The sequence below is a fragment of the Pteropus alecto genome, unplaced genomic scaffold (assembly GCF_000325575.1).
Source record: "Pteropus alecto unplaced genomic scaffold, ASM32557v1 scaffold86, whole genome shotgun sequence".
In the NCBI taxonomy this organism is placed as follows: domain Eukaryota; kingdom Metazoa; phylum Chordata; class Mammalia; order Chiroptera; family Pteropodidae; genus Pteropus; species Pteropus alecto.
In genome coordinates, this window is record NW_006442109.1 from 10,919,486 (window position 1) to 10,937,622 (window position 18,137).

At 33.1% G+C, this 18,137-nt stretch overlaps 1 protein-coding gene and 1 non-coding gene across 8 annotated transcripts in view; one reads left to right on the forward strand and one right to left on the reverse strand.

Moving 5' to 3' along the window:
• CSNK1G1 (casein kinase 1 gamma 1) overlaps positions 1-18,137 on the forward strand; it is a 148,440-nt gene that overhangs the window by 61,746 nt on the left and 68,557 nt on the right. For all 7 annotated transcript variants that reach the window (XR_003042649.1, XR_003042650.1, XM_006920271.3 and 4 more), the window contains 2 exons: positions 12,512-12,552; positions 17,934-18,003. Coding sequence is in view for 5 of the 7 variants with exons in the window: in XM_006920271.3 (XP_006920333.1) it covers positions 12,512-12,552; positions 17,934-18,003 (111 nt within the window). In the remaining 2 variants the exon portion in view is untranslated. The remainder of the gene's footprint in view (positions 1-12,511; positions 12,553-17,933; positions 18,004-18,137) is intronic.
• On the reverse strand, positions 869-977 carry LOC112469897. The gene has a single exon (XR_003042751.1). It is a non-coding gene; the product is annotated as a U6 spliceosomal RNA (small nuclear RNA).

The window sequence follows — 18,137 nt, forward strand, 5'->3', positions numbered from 1 at the left end:
TATCCAGTGGTGCTGATATCTAAATAACGGTGGTAGTTCCTCTAGTTTGTCTGGATGGTAAAAAGCTTAAACAGTAAATGCTTTGCGATTTTAAGTAATTCTGAATGTTTCTTTGACTAAAGGGCTCTTATAGGTAGTTTAGGCTGTTTGTACTGTGAAACTAAAAATTACTTTGTCTTTTTGAGGTTGTAATGCTTCTTTTTTTCTACTTTATTTTATAAACTACTTCAGAGATTGATTAAACTAAATAATCAGATTGTTCAGATTTGAACATCCAGAGTATAAGGATAATGGGTTAAGGATAATTCTGATTCATGGAACTTGTTTTCTTTTGTTTTTGGTTGGTTTTTATTTTATTTGTTTTGAGATGGAATTGTAACATCACAGATAATTAGAGCAAAGTCTTTGTTCAGTTGTGTGTACATGTATATATGTGCTTTGGTATAAACAAAGTTGGGTATTCTTTGAGATTCTGCTTTCTTATTTACTAAATTGTTATGTGATTTTCACGATGTTTAATGGCTTCATTCTGTTTCTTCAAGTAGATTAACCACAATTGTTCATGTAGTTGGCCTTTCAGTTAATATTTACCTTATATTATTATTATAAGTAAATAACACAATAAACATTTTCATGAAAGTAATTGTCAGAAATATAACATAATCCTCAGTAGCTTACTGGATAAATAATTTTCTTTTGTATATACTGGGCAGGAAATTTACACATACACAGTTATAAAAATTTTTTTCTTCTGATGAGGACTTGTATGACTTACTCTCAGCAACTTTCAGATATGTAATACAGTATTATTAACCGTAGTCGCCATCCTATACATCTCCGTGGCTTATTTATTTTATAACTGGAAGTTTAAAAATATGAATACTTTATGAATTTGCATGTCATCCTTGTGCAGGGGCCGTGCTAATCTTCTCCATATCATTCCAATTTTAGTATATGTATGTATTGCCAAAGCAAACATCACATATGTTCTTTATTAAACCTGAAACTTTAGAAACATTTCTACTATAAAAATGATTTTAGTTTTAAATTTTTATTGAAGGAATGTCACTTATCTGGAAAATTCATTTATATAATAGAACTCCCTAGTTGAGGTTTAAGAGAGACTATTACTTTTCTAATTAAAAAACATAGTATGCTTCTGGGAACAGATCATGAGGGAAGAGGTCTCAGTCATTATTATAAAAAGTATATATGTTTAATCCAAAAATGAAATTAAGGAAACAGTTCCATTTACAGTAGTATTAAGAGAGAATAAACCTCAAAAAAAAAAAAACGTTTAACAAAATGAGTGTAAAACTTATACTATGAAAACTGCAAAACATTGTTGAAAGAAATTTAAAAAGACCTAAATATACGGAAAGACATTCATTTTCAGGGTCCAGTCTTAATATCATTAAGATGGTGGTACTCCCCGATTGATCTACAGATTCATCACAATTCCTTTCGTAATCCCAGCTGGCTTTTTTGTAGAAATTCTAAAAAGCTGATTCTAAAATATATATATGGAGTTGTTAGTGACCAGGCAGAACCAAAACAATATTGGAAAAGAAGAACAAAGTTGGATGGCTCACACTTACTGATTTCAAGATTTACTACAAAGCAACAGTGATCAGAGCAGTGTGGTACTGGCATTAGAATAGACATATAGATCAATGGAATAGAATTGAGAAACCATATATCAAGCTGAGGTCCATCGTTTTTTGACTATTGTGTCAAGACTATTCAGTGGAGAAAGAATAATTTTTCAACAGTTGATGTCGGGACAGCTGGATATTCACATACAAAAGATTGGAGTTGAAACTTTACCTCATACTTTAAAAACAAAAAAATCCCAAATAGGTCAAAGAACTAAATGTCAGAACTCAAACTATAAAATTCTTAGAAGAAAATGTGTGGGTAAATCTTCATGCCCTCAGATTTGGCAGTGGATTCTTAGGTATGACACCAAAAGCACAAATAACAAAAGAAAAAAATAGGTAAATTGGACTTCACCAAAATAAAAATTCTGTGCTGCAAAGGCTACCATAAAGAAAGAAAAATAAAAACCACATACTAGGAAAAAATATTTTCCAGTTATATCTAATAAGGGACTAGTATTCCGAGTATATAAAGAACTCTAACAACTCAACAATAAAAAGACAACTTAATTTTAAAATAGGCAAAGGATTTTTTTTTTTATAGCAGAAAAGAAAAGCTTTATTAAAAGGGAAAGTACACTTCCAGACATGGAAGCAGGCCCAAACAAGAGAAATGTGGCTCAAAAGGAATGGGCAAAGGATTCAAATAGACATTTCTCCAGTGCTGACATAAGGATGGCCATTAAGCATGTGAGATGATGTGTCAAGCAAGCAGAGTCAGGAGGCTTTGACTAGAAATAAATGGCAAAAATTTATTCAAGTAGCTTAAGATTTGCAAATCAGCAACACAACTAGGCAGTACCCAGAGTGTTCCAAAGAAGAAAGAAAAGCTAAGAGTTCTTATAGTAAAAAGTGCATTCTTGAGAAGAATCAGTTCTGCATTCTTAGTCTCTGGATTGGTTTGATATCGTAATCTTCCATATGTCCAGTGGTCTGAATAATGGATATCAGGTGGTCTGGACACATGAGCATTCTTTCCTAAGTACTTTAGGAGGTAATCAGAGAGTTATCTATATCTTCAGGCATAACTAGAGGTTTCAAAGGTTTAAGTTCCTCAGCTAGTTAAAGCAAGAGTAAAATCATTTCCTCATGCCTCAACCTACTTTATTGTAGTAATTTAGCAGCTTAACTATAGTGATTCCATTTTATTTGCTTACTCTTTCCTCATAGTCTCATCAACATTAGTCATTGGGGAATTATAAATCAAAACCACAGTAAGATAACATATTGTACCTACTAGGGTGGCTAGAATCAATAGATAATAACAGGTGTTGACTATATGCTGTTGATGTAACATGTACAATGACTTCATATGCTGCTGATATAAAATTTAAAATGGTACAGCTACTTTGGGAAACAGCCTGGCAGTTTCTCAAGTTAAATATAATAGTTAATTAAATACAAGAGGACCACCATTTGTTCCAGCAATTCCACTCTTAGGTATGTATATACCCAAGAGAAAGGAAAACATAATGTCACTTGATTAATAGATAAGCAAAATGTGGTATTATTTGACTTTAAAAAGAATGAAGAAACAATAAAGAGCGTGAGGTTTCTTTTTAAGGAGGTGGAAATAGTCTAAAATTGATTGTGGAGATGGTAACACAACTCTTAACATACTAAAACCCAGCAAATTGTATACTTTAAATGGGTGAAGTGTATGGTATGTAAATTACATCTCAAAAGCTGTTACCAAAAAAGTATATAAGCTTAATCGAAATTGATATGTGAACTTGCTAATGTAATTATGTAACTTTATACAGTATTATGTTGGACTTAAGATTTAATATAGGTCGAAATGATTTTTCCCTCCTGTGAAACTACATTTATAGTTAGACTTAGAAAAGTTTCAAGTGTCATCACATTTGAGATATTTTTAATTTTTCAGTAAGTTACTGATTGGCAACAAAACTATGATTTCATTTATGATCAGTCCTAAATTCTACATTGTGAATCATGATTTTATATTTTTATACATATGTTTCATTGTTTTCATAATTACTTTGATAATCACAAGAAAGATTGTTTTATTTGCTTTTTCCTACAAGGTTTTTAAGCTAATCTTCAAAAAAAAAAGTAATTCCTTAATAGAGATGGTGCTCCTTTGATGTTTATTATTATTCCCCACAAGGAAAGGATTTTTGACTTTGAATGAGAATCTAATGATCACAGGTTAAGAACATTTCGGTTCTAACCACTAAAGCTGCAGAAGTTTTACTAAAAAATACTACACTACCTAAAATTCTGCAAATTAGAGTTTAGCAATCCATTGAATTGTTGAGCTTTAAGAGATTTATACTTTCAAAGTACAAACTGATTTTTTCTTATATCTTGATGTGGTCTCTCCAAAGACCATGTTCTGCCATTACAAATTGGGAGCAACTATGCTCAAAATGACAATAGTTATTATTACACTGAGAAGGTAGGTCTCGGAATTTTTTGTCTTCCTGAAAATGGACCTTATGAGTCTGAAAGGGGTTGCTCAGATTAATTTTTTTAACATTGTGGTTAAAAAAAAAACCATCAAATTTACCATCTTAATAATTTTTAAGTGTACAATTTAGTATGTTTAAATATATTCATATCGTTGTAAAACAGATAGCCAGAACTTTTTCATGTTCTCCAACTGAAATTCAAACAACATCCTTTTTTCCCCTCTCTCCCCAGGCCCCGGTAACCACCATTCCACATTCTTTTCTGTGAATTTGACTACTTTAGATAGTTGAATTATATAGTATTTGCCTTTTTATCACTGGCTTATTTTATTTAGCATACTGTCTTCAGGGTTCACTTGAATTGTAGTATGTGACAGGATTTCCTCCCTTTTTAAGGCTGAATAAAATTCCATTGTATGTATATACCACATTCTCTTTTTCTATTCATCTGCCCTGCATTCATCCATTGATGGACATTTGGTTTGCTTCCACCTCTTGACTATTGGAAGTGGAATTAAACTGGTAGCTTCTTAATGCTTAGTTTAATATACCAAGAGATTAGAGTTATGATGTGGAGGAAAAAGCAGCAATTCTGAAATAAGATACAAATATGAGGAAAGGTAGAATCATCCACTACTAATACATGCAAAAAAATGAATGAATCTCAGACATAATGTTAAGCAAAAGAGTGGTTATTGTATAATTATATCCCTAGATGTTCGAAGCGAATTCTTGCAATTACAGTCAAAATAGATTACTTCGAGAGGTGGTAGATAAGGATTATTGATTGGCAAGAGGCACAAGAAAGCCAACTAGAGTGCTGCAGGTGTTCTCTCAGATGGTTACATGGTTATATGAATATGTAAGAATTTACTGAGCTGTACACTTAGAATTTGTGCTCTTTACTTAATGTGAGTTATACTTCAGTAAAAAAGAAAAATGTTTAAAAAAAATTTTTAAGGCATATCATTTGTACAACAGGATTAAAGTTTGATTTTACATGTTAACAATATGTGTCAATGACCCGCACGCAGCTTTCCAATCTGTTCCTCAGGAGGAGCTGCTTCCCAATCACTGGTTCTAAACAAAGCTGAAAATTTATGTGCCAGACCCTTTTAGGAAATTGTCTAAATAATTAATAGTAAAGCAAGACTTTAAAAAAGTACATTAACGTTGCTTCTGGTGACATAACTACTTTCATTAGGATGAGAAGTAAATAGACATGTCACTGGGATCTGAAGTTTTTAGATACTGTAGTTTCTCCAATTGGTATATTAGTTGAGTGTCTAATATAAATATTCTTTTACTTCTGCTATAACTTTATTAATAACATCTGTATTTCCTCTTAAAAGTTATATTATCATCTAGAATGGAGGTCTATATTCTTGGCAGGAAAATATTAATAAATCGACTGGTTTTGCCTTATGATCAAGTTCAAGTCATTGACAATCCATGGTTTTAGTTCTTCTAGAATCGATTGCTTTACCTTGAACTCTGTTCATAATTGTGTTTTTTCACTTTCAACCCTTTTACTTTTCAAAGGACCATTTGGACTTCTCTTCCTGAATGGGTGAAATGTCTGACTGGTACTATAACCTTCCCCATATCCATGGGTCTCCATTTGGTCTTCTGATTTTTCACATTTATATTGTAGAGGTCTTCAAATAGCAGGTAAACCATTTGTTCTAAAAGAACGCTTCAAATCTATTAGAGATCTATAATGAAATATACTGATTTGCTTCAAAATTGAGTGAGGTTACCTGGGGGAATTCATTGTATAACTTTGAAATTTTGCATAGTAAAATTAAAAAATATATATTTTAGTATGTTTCTGTAAACTATCATGCTTTTAGGAGTGATTCATTCTAGTTCTTTTCTCACCAGCGTAATGTAGAAAATTTCACACATTTGCTTAGTAAAACACAGGCTTCTGTAAATACCTCACAGGCTCTCCCTCTTGAAATAGAGTATAGGACTTTCTTTGATCCCATTTATAAAATGACATCTTCCACCTGCTTTTGCCTCACTCTACTCAGCCTCACTTCAGACTCTCAGCTGCTAGAAAAACCCCTGTTCTTTTTACTAACAGATTGATCTGAATATCATATTTATTAGCTAAGAAAGTCGTAGAAACTAGTCCAATCACTAACTTAAGCTTTTTATTCCAAAATGAAATAATTGAAACTGCTTTTCAGAAGGCTTTTGATAGCTTTTATTTTTTTGACCATGACCCACACTAAAAAGTATTATATTGTGATTCAGTACATACACAAATTAATGTATCTGAAGCAAAAGTTTCATAAATAATATCCTTACTAAATATGATATATTCTTTTCTTAAATTTTATACTATTTTTCTTGCAAGATAGTGTTTGTTGGGACCCACTGAATTTATTTCACACTCCACTAATGGATCACATCACGCAGTTTAGAAAACATTTTAATGTTGTCGAAAACAGATATGTTTTAGCGTGTTAAGAGTAAACATGCTCTGTACCATTACCAGTGGTTAAGCAAGATTTAATAAGATTTTTTTATAATAAACTACTTACCGATATTGATAAGTAATCCCTTCAAAAAACTTGGCACAAGAAGAAATTATCTTTGCCATTCACTGCTAACTACTTGGGAAATGTTTCTGCATAGTATACTAATATATTAGTAGAATTAAGCCAGTGAAAACGAGAAAGACCTCTGACTTTGTGCTTTAAAGTTCTGGTGCCTTTTATTATTCTCTTATCCCTACTCCTACCGCCCACTTAAAGAGATGCTATCTGGTTGGTGGAGGCAACGGGCCAGCCTGTCCTCTTTGCTCTAAATAGACATGGTAACCAATCTGGATTACATAAAAGTGATTTCTTGTTTTAACTACTAATTGCCTCAAATTCTTTGGCTGGATTTTTTTTTTTTTTTTTTTTAATATAAGTTCTAGGTAGTAACTTATAAATGTACTACTTTCACTTTAGGGCAAGAAAATGTGACAGCTGGAGATCTAACTAAAACTGAGAACCCGAGGCTGTATGTTCCTTTATCAGTGTGACTGAGAACTGAGACCTGCTGGTTCTTTGAAATAATGCTGTGTCTGATGAAGCTTACGGTAAATGTTGTCTCTGTAGGTGACTTACTGAAACAGGAAGTCTTTATGCAGTGGGTTTTATGGGCAGCATCACATCCAGGACTGCTGTTTCAGAAGGGTTGTGTTTAAATATAAAGCTCCAAAAACTACTATGTAATGAGTTTCTTTTCCATTAACAATAAAAGAACCCATAGCCAGGAAGTGAGCTTGGGAAGCATTGTGGATTTTGTGCAAGAGATACTAAAAGCTTTGAGTGCTTGGGATTGTGCCATCTCATCAGTGGTATTTTTCTGTCCATTAAACTGCCTGCTTTTCTCAAAGTTATTGACATATTATATATCAATATATATATGTTCATATATATCCATATTTAGCTGAAGAAGTCATTCATTTTAAATGGCCCGAATTTTAGTTCTCTATCTTTGTAATTAAAATCTTCCAGCACAAAATTTTTGAGTGCTATTTATCACTGAGGATAGTGGCTGAGTGATTGTCTCGCTTTCCAACATGGTTACGTTTTGTATTGCCCTGTTCAGTCTTAATGATACTCCCTGGCAAAAGAATTCATTCGAGTAATGCTTAACTCAGGAGAATTATCCAGTCACCTCCAGTGCCTTTTAGGAGTAAGGATAATTGCTTTGTACGAGGGTGACATGTGTTCTGTTCTTTTGGTGCCGCCAGAGAAAATAAGCAAACACAAGCAAGCTAGCATTTTGTGATGTATCAGCCATCATGTTTGGTGTTACACAGGCTCTCGTTTATTATATTTCTGAGATTATATTCTTTTATATAGATATGAAAATTGAAGATGAGGGTCATTTCATAATTCGTTATTTTAGATTTAGTGAGAACCTAGAGGAAGGCATCATGGTGGAGTGGAATGATTGTTGCCTACTCTCCTGGTTCTTCGTCTTCTCCACTAATTAGGAGCATTTTTGACCCTTCTCTTTTCCTTATCCCTCACGTTTACATGTAATCCAAAGGTGGTTAGTTTGTTCTTTAAAATGCCTTGATTATGTCTTATTATTTTAAGTTATTCTCTTTCAGAAATTACTGCCTCATACCTACAATAATAATAGGAGTAATAAAAATTAGATTTATCTAGCACTTTGCAGTTTACAAAGTACTTTCATATATTCTTATCTAACTCTTGTGATCTTCATAATTACACTGTATGTGGTAGATGTTATTCTTTTAACATTCTGCTGTTAAAACTTCTTATTCATCTTATTCTGGGTATCCTCTTTTATCTTATATATTGGGACCAGATTAGTATTTTTAAAATACAGTTTTCACCATTTTGCTTTTTCTTTTAGGACAAGACCTTTGGTGGTTTCACAGTCAGCTGAAATGGAGTCGAAACTCCTATATTTGCATTTAAGATTATCCGTAATCTGATTCTAAACCAGATTTCTTTTTTTGTTGCTCTAGAACTTTCTCAGAAGAACCTTCTCTGTATATCAAGTCAATTTGATTCACTTCAGCAAATATCTGTTACCTACTATATATCACATACTATATTGCTAGAGTTAAAAAGATGAGTTAAACATTCTTCTTGTCTTCAGGAAATTTACTGTCTAGTGGAGGTGGAAAGATATATGCATAAACTAATTATAATATGTGGAATTTTATGGAACTGGATGCCTCTTCAGTTTTATAAAGTATATTTAGAAAAGGGATTTTTTTTTTTAAAAAAAAAGCATGAAAACCCAAAGAACCAAAAAAAGAAGAGAAGATAAAAACAGATGAGAAATGTTAACAAAATTTTGGAAAGTGGAATGCAGATAGTTAAGTTATAACTGACTTAGCAGTTCAGAGAATGCCGAATGATTGAAAAGTAGGCCAGTTTGTAACAGAATACCTCAGATAGACCCAAGAATCGGAGATTCTAGGAATTTGGAAAGTTGGGATGCAGGAGCTAAAAACAGGAAGTCTTGTCGCAGATCTATATGTGAAGCAGTTGGATTACCAAATCCTCTTCCACCCAGGCCTTGCCTTCCCTGAAAGCTACCCTTTCCCACCCTCATGGGCAATGAAAAGTTCACACCATTGAAAGTAAACTGCACTGTGAAAACTAGGCTGCCCAGTTGAACTCAGAGAAATGAGAAAAAGTTACTGATTAGTGAGACCCACCCTCCTAGACTCTGGAAGAAGCAGATCCATAAGTGCCCAGGATTCTTTTGAACATTTTTTCTTCAAAAGAAATTTATGCACAATTTATATAATATAGTAAGTTTGTTTTACTATAAAAAAAAGATTTTCCCCAAATCCTCGGAGAAAAGTAAGTATCCAGGAAAAGTATATTTTATTTGTCCTATAGCTTATGCCCCGCCATACCTCCACGTACCTTTGGTTGTGCGTAACTCAGTAAGAAGCTGACATTCACAGTTATTCACACACTGTCCCTTTTGATTCTGTCTGACTTTACTTCTCACCATTTCTCCCTGTATACTTTGTGCTCTGTTCATATTAGTCCACTCTCAGTATATCACTTTCTGTTCATTTTCTATCATGTCTCCTTTCTATCATGTTCTCACTGTTCAAAGTACTTTTTTTGTGAGAAATTTCCTTTATTTTCTCTGTTTGTCCTTCAAGGCTCACCTTGCATGCCACTTTACCCAAATATTCATCCAATCTTCTCTACCGACTTGTTCATATTTCTCTCTTAACATTCTTCATATATGTGATTTATTTAACTTTTTGCCACAAGGCCCTGTTTGAGGAGCTAGAATATAGTCTCTGAAGGGAAAGAACTGAGTGTCACTCATCTTAGATGTCTGATATGTGCTGGGTAATAAGTATTCAAATGTTTTCCCTTACCTCTCATGTCTTATTTTTCTAGTCAATCTTTTATACTTCCTTACAAATGGTTTTTCAAAATCATAGATCTTATCATGTCACTACCCAACTCATTTTAAACTTTAAGTTGACATCGAGGCCTTTCCTAATGTAGACTCAACCTTACTTTTCTAGTCTCCCTTGTTACCCTAACCACTCCTTGACCATCTCTACGCCTTCTTGATCCTCATGATACAGCTTATGGTCCATCTATCCCCCAGACCACCCAACATTCTCGGCTTATACCATCTACTTTCTCATTTTTTGTTTGCTCATGCAGCTTCTTCTCTCTGAGATGCCTTTCTCCCTTTTTTAATCTAAAATTCTACTCATTTTTTAAGACTCTGGGAGGAAGTGGCTGGGGGGAAGAAAGAAAGATAAGAATTTCCTTCCTAAGACTCCTGAAATTACCTTCTCTCTTTTCTTGCTCACAGATCAGAATCCAGGTTTATTACTCTGTTTACTCTACCAGCTCACTTCAAGGGTTGTATATATTGAAATAAGATGTTACTTTAAGCGTGTACTCCAAATATTAAGTTACTCCTTTAACAGCAAAGACATGCTGTACTGTAAATGAGTAAGAGGTGAATTTTGGTGTCCATACTTCCCTACCCCTAGTAATTCTTATTCCTAAAACTGGGACAGGGGTATTCAATTTAGAAAGACCCCTAAACATATTTATAATTTTAAACTTGACCGTTTTCCTTTAAGGGATACTAAAGTCTTAGGGTCAGCCCTGTGCTAAAATTGATGTTAGGTCACACTAACAGTGTTTATACAGAGTCAGGAAGGGCTCTTCTGAAAAATCTTTATGCAACATAGTATCTGTTGTGGAAAAAGTCTGTTGCCAAGTTGTAGTTTTAATCTGCCTGGGAGTTAGCTGTTACTACCTCATCTTTTCCTCTCGCACTTATTAGTATCCTTTCCACAGTTGCCTCAAACAAATTTAAAAAAAAAATTTTGTGGTGACATTAATCAGAAACAAATTAACTTTCAGAGAATTAATGCAATTAATATATAGAGAAAAAGTGCCTATCATCTTATAATGGTTTCTTAAGTGTTTGGCATCCTGTGAGTCCTCTTTTATTATTTTATTTGCAGACAAAAGTAATTCTTAAATTAGTGTACTCGTCAACTCATAAAGGTACTCAGCAACCTGATGTCTGTATTAATAGTATAAATGTGCAGTTTGCAAAGGGCCATTTGATGTCTAGAGCGTGGTGAAAATAAGAACTTACATTGCAGGCAGCTTTTGTTCCCAAATGAAGTGGGTTTTTTTTTTTTTATTATAAAAACTATATTATATAAAAATCAAAATACTAAGAATCTTTTTACTACCTCAGTATATAACTTTATATCCTTTCTATGCATATATATTCAGCTATGTACATATATATGTGTGTATATGTATATATATAAGTATAACTTTAACCTCTATGTATTATTTAAAAAGTAGTCATACATACCAGTAACTTTTAATCAGTTAAGGTTTTGGGTGTCCGAGATGTGCAGAGCATGGTCTTAAGCACTGTAAGGCATTGACAGAACTATTAGATAAAATCTCTGCCCTCAAGATATTTATAGTCTGTCTAGCTGACTAAGATGGGACAAATATATAAGAAGCAATGTGAAGTCCAGTGCAGTGGCTAACCTATATGTTATACACTAAACAGTAGAAATTAAAGTCTTCAAGAATCAATAGGGGTGGGGAGGTGAAGTACTCAGCGTGTAATATGGGCTCAGTAAGTGATAGCTTTTGCTCTCATCCTCATCCACAAGTTCTTACTCTAGATATTTAGGAGAATATTGATTCCATTTATACATGTAAAGAAGTTGAGAGGAAAAATCATTATTATTTCAGGAAGAACTTTGAGATGTTTAAGTGTTGTCCAGGTGGAGATCTGTTTCCTTCTTGCACAACAGGTAAAGATACAGAGCTATAGTTTCTGATGAAAGGTCAGAAAAGCTATGAGAATCATTTAATTACATATAATAAATAAGTTTTCCAAAAGGTGAGTAGTGAAATAACTGGTTTTGTTTCACACTGTCCTTTATCCCAACTAAAGTTGACACTAAATACCATGACAAAAAATATAAAATCTCCACTTGTCAGTGAGTTAGAAAAATGAAGGTTTGTGCTTGTGCCAGGAGTTCAAATCTTTGTATCTTTTAGATTCTGGCATTTTTTCTTCTTAGTTTGCCTTATGGCTTAATAGTTGGGAAATATTAAATAACAAAATGTGCATATGTGAGAGAAAAAGAGATTTGTTTTCTTTTTAAAAAAATTCTCGTGCCTAACTTAAATTTCCAAATTCTCAAACTGTTTTTGTTTTTGTTTTGCTGGGTCTCATTATCTCCATTTAGCTTTTCACTTATAAATCATGTTTCATATATGTGAATAGCATTGGGAACGTGACCTTTCTCATGACCCTGTGAGCTAAGATTTTGCTTTGCATCTCTCAGAATAAATGTCACTAAAACATAAATATTTATTTTTCCCCTAGGTAAAAATCTCTACACCAATGAATATGTAGCTATCAAACTGGTGAGTAGAATCTATATTTGTGGTAATTATATTTCGTGCTCTTACGCCTCACATATCTTTTGACAGGAAATAGTTTACAAAAATGAGCATTTACAAAAATGCTAATGTTTAATTCCTTTGCATATGATCACACATGGTCATTTACCTTCAACTATATATATAGTGTTACAGTCATGATTCCCCTGTGTACTACATGACATTAGATGATGCTAACTATAGTGTTAGCAATGATAAATCAAAAAATAATTAATAAAATAAAGCTGGAAGAAAAAAAATCACTGGAAGACTAGTAATTTCTATGAACTTTGTACCTTTCACAGTGCTATTTTAAAAGAAAAATCATTTGAAAATTGTATCATTTTTCTTGACTATGACTGATCCAATTTTGAAATATAAGGTATTTATTAATATACTTAGTACAGGACCAGATCTGATCATTGCCTTAAAAAACTGCCAAATATGAAAAACGTATCACGTGGTCCTTTGGAACAGAGTTTAATTGCTTCTGTCTATATTAATCTTATGAATTATTAATCTAGTCATTGAAAATAGCATCCTATTAAAAAAGAATAATTACATTATTTTTGAGGATTAACAATTTTAGTAGAAACAGTTTTTTATCTTATGTTTAAGGTTACTAAACAGAGCCATTTCTAGTCATATGGAATGTTTCATATGACTAGTTTCTATGAAAGTGTATAAATGTTCTACTAAATCATAGTAAGTTTCTCAGGATTTTCAGGTAATTTTGGGCTTCGTTGGAAGACAAAAGAGTTAAGGGTTAAAGAATGTATCTTGTGACAATTGAATTCTGTTTTTTCTAATGAATTGGGGCTTACCACATCCATACCTGCTCTGTGATTTGCTCCCATTCTCTTGTTCAGCTTGTCAGTTTGTGGAGGAGTTAGAGTTGTCTGGTGAAGAACTGTACAGGAACAGGGCTTAGAGCAGGTAGCTTCTAGGAAACCAAGTGTTTTGTTTGTTAGCTTGAAACTCTTGTTGGAGGAAGGGAAGCAATAAGAGGTGAAATACATATAACAATGCAGGCCAGATATTTTCTCAGATTGATTATCAAAAGATTAACCATTTTTAAAATATATACACATTTGATTATTACTAGAGAACACGTAAAAGTGTTCTCTAGTTCATATGCGTTTTTGCTTTTTCTGTTTCACTACCTTGGTAAATTGGAATAATTTTGATTCTATGGGACTAGGGAGATGAAGAAACAGCCCCTAAAACACTTTAAAATATTGCCTCAATACTGTGTATTTGTTATTGTCCCTTTATTTATCAAGACTTCTTTTGAAGCTTTCTGTTAGGGCAATTCTTATATCTAGATTTTTCATTCCAGATTCATACTAGTCAACCTATTTAGATAAACTTGCATTAAGTATTGTTGACATGACTGACCATTGCGTTTCACTTACATTTTATTAAATTATTATCCTATTTCGTATGGCCAAGAGTTAAAGCTAAAACTATACTGTATGTTATCTTGTATGGTGTGTCTCAGTACCTCATTTCCCTTTCAAATAAATCTTAAATAAAGGCTTTTTAGAGGATAGCAATCTTGTCTATAGACCTCTTTTCTGTTGCTCTTGGTCTCTGTTCTCCATGGGAGATATAAAGGCAGTAATTGAGCTCTTTCCATTGCAACAGCAAAATGGGCCTTAAGCATTACAGTCCTACAGGGTAGCCATTTGTTGTTGGTTTAGGGTTTCAGGCAGGCATGTGTGTTTCAGAATATCTGTGATTCTGGCAAATAGCCAGCCCTCTATAGAAATGTAATCAGCATCTGGCATAAAAATACAAGGAATCCCTGCTGGTACTGTTTCAGTTCTACTTTGTTTGGACCTTCATTGTGGGCTCTTGTTTCTTGGATATCTAAGAACCTTTAAAAAAAAATCATATACAGTATAAACAAAATAGTGTAATGAGCCCCTCCTTTACCCTCATTGAGATTGCTGCGGTTCTTTTTAACAGAGGTTTTCTAATGGTTATAAAAAATAAATAAAAAATAAAAATTCTCTCCATGCTGTTAATCTTGCTGCCTTCCACAAGCTATAGACTATTTACAATGTCCTTTATTTATAGTGCTTCCAAAAGAGCACCTCGAAGCTCCAGTTGACTGAGCAGGCTACAAACTATGTGCTGAAGGGTGTAAGTCTTTCCATCTGTGATAAAAAGCCCTCACGTCTGAACATATGTGATGTCTACGCCCACTTTCAGCCTTATAACTCTAAAGAGTTTTTACTTTTTTTATTCTGCTAACTTAGTTACCCAAGATCAGATCAAATATTTCTTATAAATATTCCCAGTGTGAAATTTTGAGAATATTATGTTCGAAGAAGGATCTGTTGTCCCTTGTGGTTTGTCAGAATCCAAAGACTATTTCTCCAGAAAGAACACTCCTTTTTCTAGTGTTTAGATTAACCTCTGTTTGGTTTCATATTAATTTGTCATTACTATTTCTGTTTGGTTCCTTGTGAATTATTAGTGATTTTGCTAAAGGACAAATCCTACAATGGCCTGCTTTGATGGTGATATAGTGGAACCAAATGGAGACTCAGGAGTGATCTTTCTCTGAAGAGCTAAAATAAATAAGGAAATGACTTTATAGTATAATTAGCCTTATGTGTTTTTCTTTCAACTACAGAAATCTTGAGAAACTTGAAGTCTAACTCTAATAATTTCTGGTTTTACAATCAAAGAAGGGTATGAGTTCTCTTTTTATAGAGTTCCTTAGGGGGATATGAAATACAGCAGGTCCTCAGGCAACTTTTCTTTCAGTGTCATTTCGTTATCATGTTGATGACTTGCTGTAGGAATTTAACTCTTGTTTATATCAGTTTGCTTGTGGTAAAATTGGTTTCGTTAATACATTGTTTTGCCACAGTTCCAAGAACCTGTGAATGACATTAAGTGAGGACTTACTGTTTTCCAGTCTGCATGAATCAATTTAGATAAAACCTTCCTAGAAGCAAAAGAATAGACTAGACAATCTCAAGAAAATTTATGAATTCTGTGATTTATAGACCCTGTATCTTAAGAAAAATGCAGAATACTGCAAGTGGGTTCAGAAAGAGCCTTTAAAGGTGATCAGTGAGCTAAAAAATAGGATCAGTGAGGAGAGGTTAAAGAAATTGAAATTACTTTACCTGAATAAAGGAAATCTAAGAAATGATTGGATAGTTTTATTTGAAGATAACCTTCCTAGTATTCACAGGTTATTGCAGAGCTATTTTATCCTGTTATTGAGGACGTAAGAGAAATAGGCTTAAGTTTCAGCAGTGAGGATTTAAATTACATATAAAGACCTTCTTACCATGAAATTTGTTGAACAACAGCATGAGTTATCAAGAGAAGCTGTAGAATCTCCTCTTTCCTTTAAGCCTGTCTTAAAAATAGGACAAGAAACCATTTAATGAGCAAAGGACAGTTTTTTTAACATACGGCATTGGGAAAACTAGATAGCCACATGCAATGAAGTTGGACACTTACTGTACATCACATACAAAAATTAACTCAAAGTGGATCAAAGACCTAAACATATGAGCTAAAACTATAAATCACTTAGAAGAATACTTTGGAGAAAAGCTTCATGACTTTGGATTTGACACAAAAAGCACAAGCAAGAAAAGATTAAGTTGGACTTTATCAAAATTAAAAACTTTTGTGCATCAAAGGACTCTGAACAGAGTGAAAAGGCAACCCATGGAATGTGAGAAAATATTTGAAAATCATATATCTGATAAAGAATTGATATGTAGAGTACCTTTTTAACCATTTTTAAGCGTACAGTTCTGTAGCATTAAGTACATTCACATTGTTGAGCAACCATCACCACCCACCTCCAGAACTTTTTCATCTTCTTCCACTGAAATTCTGTACCCATTAAACACTAACTCCCCATTCCTCTCTGTTCCCAGCCACAGGCAACCACCATTCAACTTTATGTCTCTATGAATTTGACCACTCTATAAATGGAATGATGCACTCTTTGTCCTTTTGTGTCTTTTTTCGCTTAGCATGTTTTCAAGGTTCATGTTGTAGCATGTTTCCGAATGTCTTTGTTACAGCTAAATAATAATGCATCTTATGTATGGAACAAAATGTACCCATATTTCATTTATCCATTCATTTATTGATAAATTTTAGGGCTGCTTCCACCTTTTGACTATTGTGAATAATGCTCCTATGAACAGGAAAGTGGAATTCCTGGGTCATATGATAATTTATTTTTTTTTAGAAATTACCATACTATTTTCCACAGTAGCTGCACCATTTTACATTTTCACCAGCAGTGCACAAGGATTCCAGTTTCTCCACATCCTCGCCAATATCTGTTATTTTCTGTGTGTCTGTGTGTTTGATAATAGCCCCCCTAATGAGTATGCAGATATACCTTTTAGGGTAATGTTTGATTTTCTTGTTAACTAGTTGTCTGATATACTGTCAATTCAGAATAATTAACTAGCCAATTCTTGAAGTTTGGTGTAGAGCAAAGTGTGGTAGCTTTGCTGCTTTATCTCTGGGGCCTTTAGAAAACTCAGTTTTTGCAAGCTTGACCATATTGATTAAAGTTACATATTATCTCATTATCTTAAATGTAAAACTAAATATACGTAAGAATTTTCCTACAGTTATTGTTCATAATATTGAAAACTGAAAACAGTAGAAATGTCAAAAAACTATGGTGCATGTGTACGTGCATACAGGAGACTAGTACAAACATTAAAAATAATATACAGTTTTACTTAACTGCTATGGAAAATGTCATCATCACATTGTTGAATTTAAAGGCACATTACAGAACAGCAAATATAGTATGATCTCATTTATTTAAAATATTTTTAAGTCTATATTACATATAAATATGTATATAAATAAATATTTAGAAGGACATTCACCAAAATGTTAATAATGTTTCTCTTTAAAATAAGATCTCACATTATTTCTAGTTTCTTCTTAATTTTCACATATCCGAAGTTTTCTTCCTGAGCATATATCATTTCTCTAAAAATACTACAACTATAACCACCCAAAATTCATAATAAAACAAGGAGGAAACACACGCTGGTTTTTAATTTAAAGGTTTGGCGTCTGGTTTCCTAAGAGACTACATTTCAGGAGAATATTTCATAATGAGAGAGCTATCCTTGAATGATGGCTCATACAGAATATTTTTACTTAACTATCCATGGAAAGGATTGTATGTAATTCAGCTTCATCATTTCAAAGAGAAATTGTGGTAAGAAAATGCTATCACATATGTATATTATCTATAAAATATTAAGTGTTCTTATTTCTGGTTTACTCTGAAAACCTAGGAATGGATTTTTCTAAATCTGATCAAAATATCTCTTCTTGGGTTTCAGGAACCAATAAAATCACGTGCTCCACAGCTTCATTTAGAGTACAGGTTTTATAAACAGCTTGGCAGTGCAGGTAAGTCGAGTCTGTTTTCTCCATTTACTTAACATATAGCTTACCAGAAGCCCTAAAATAAGCAAATTTTCTTGTCTACTTTACCCTTTTACCAGACCATATGTCTCCCCTGCTCACCGGATAGGTAAATATAG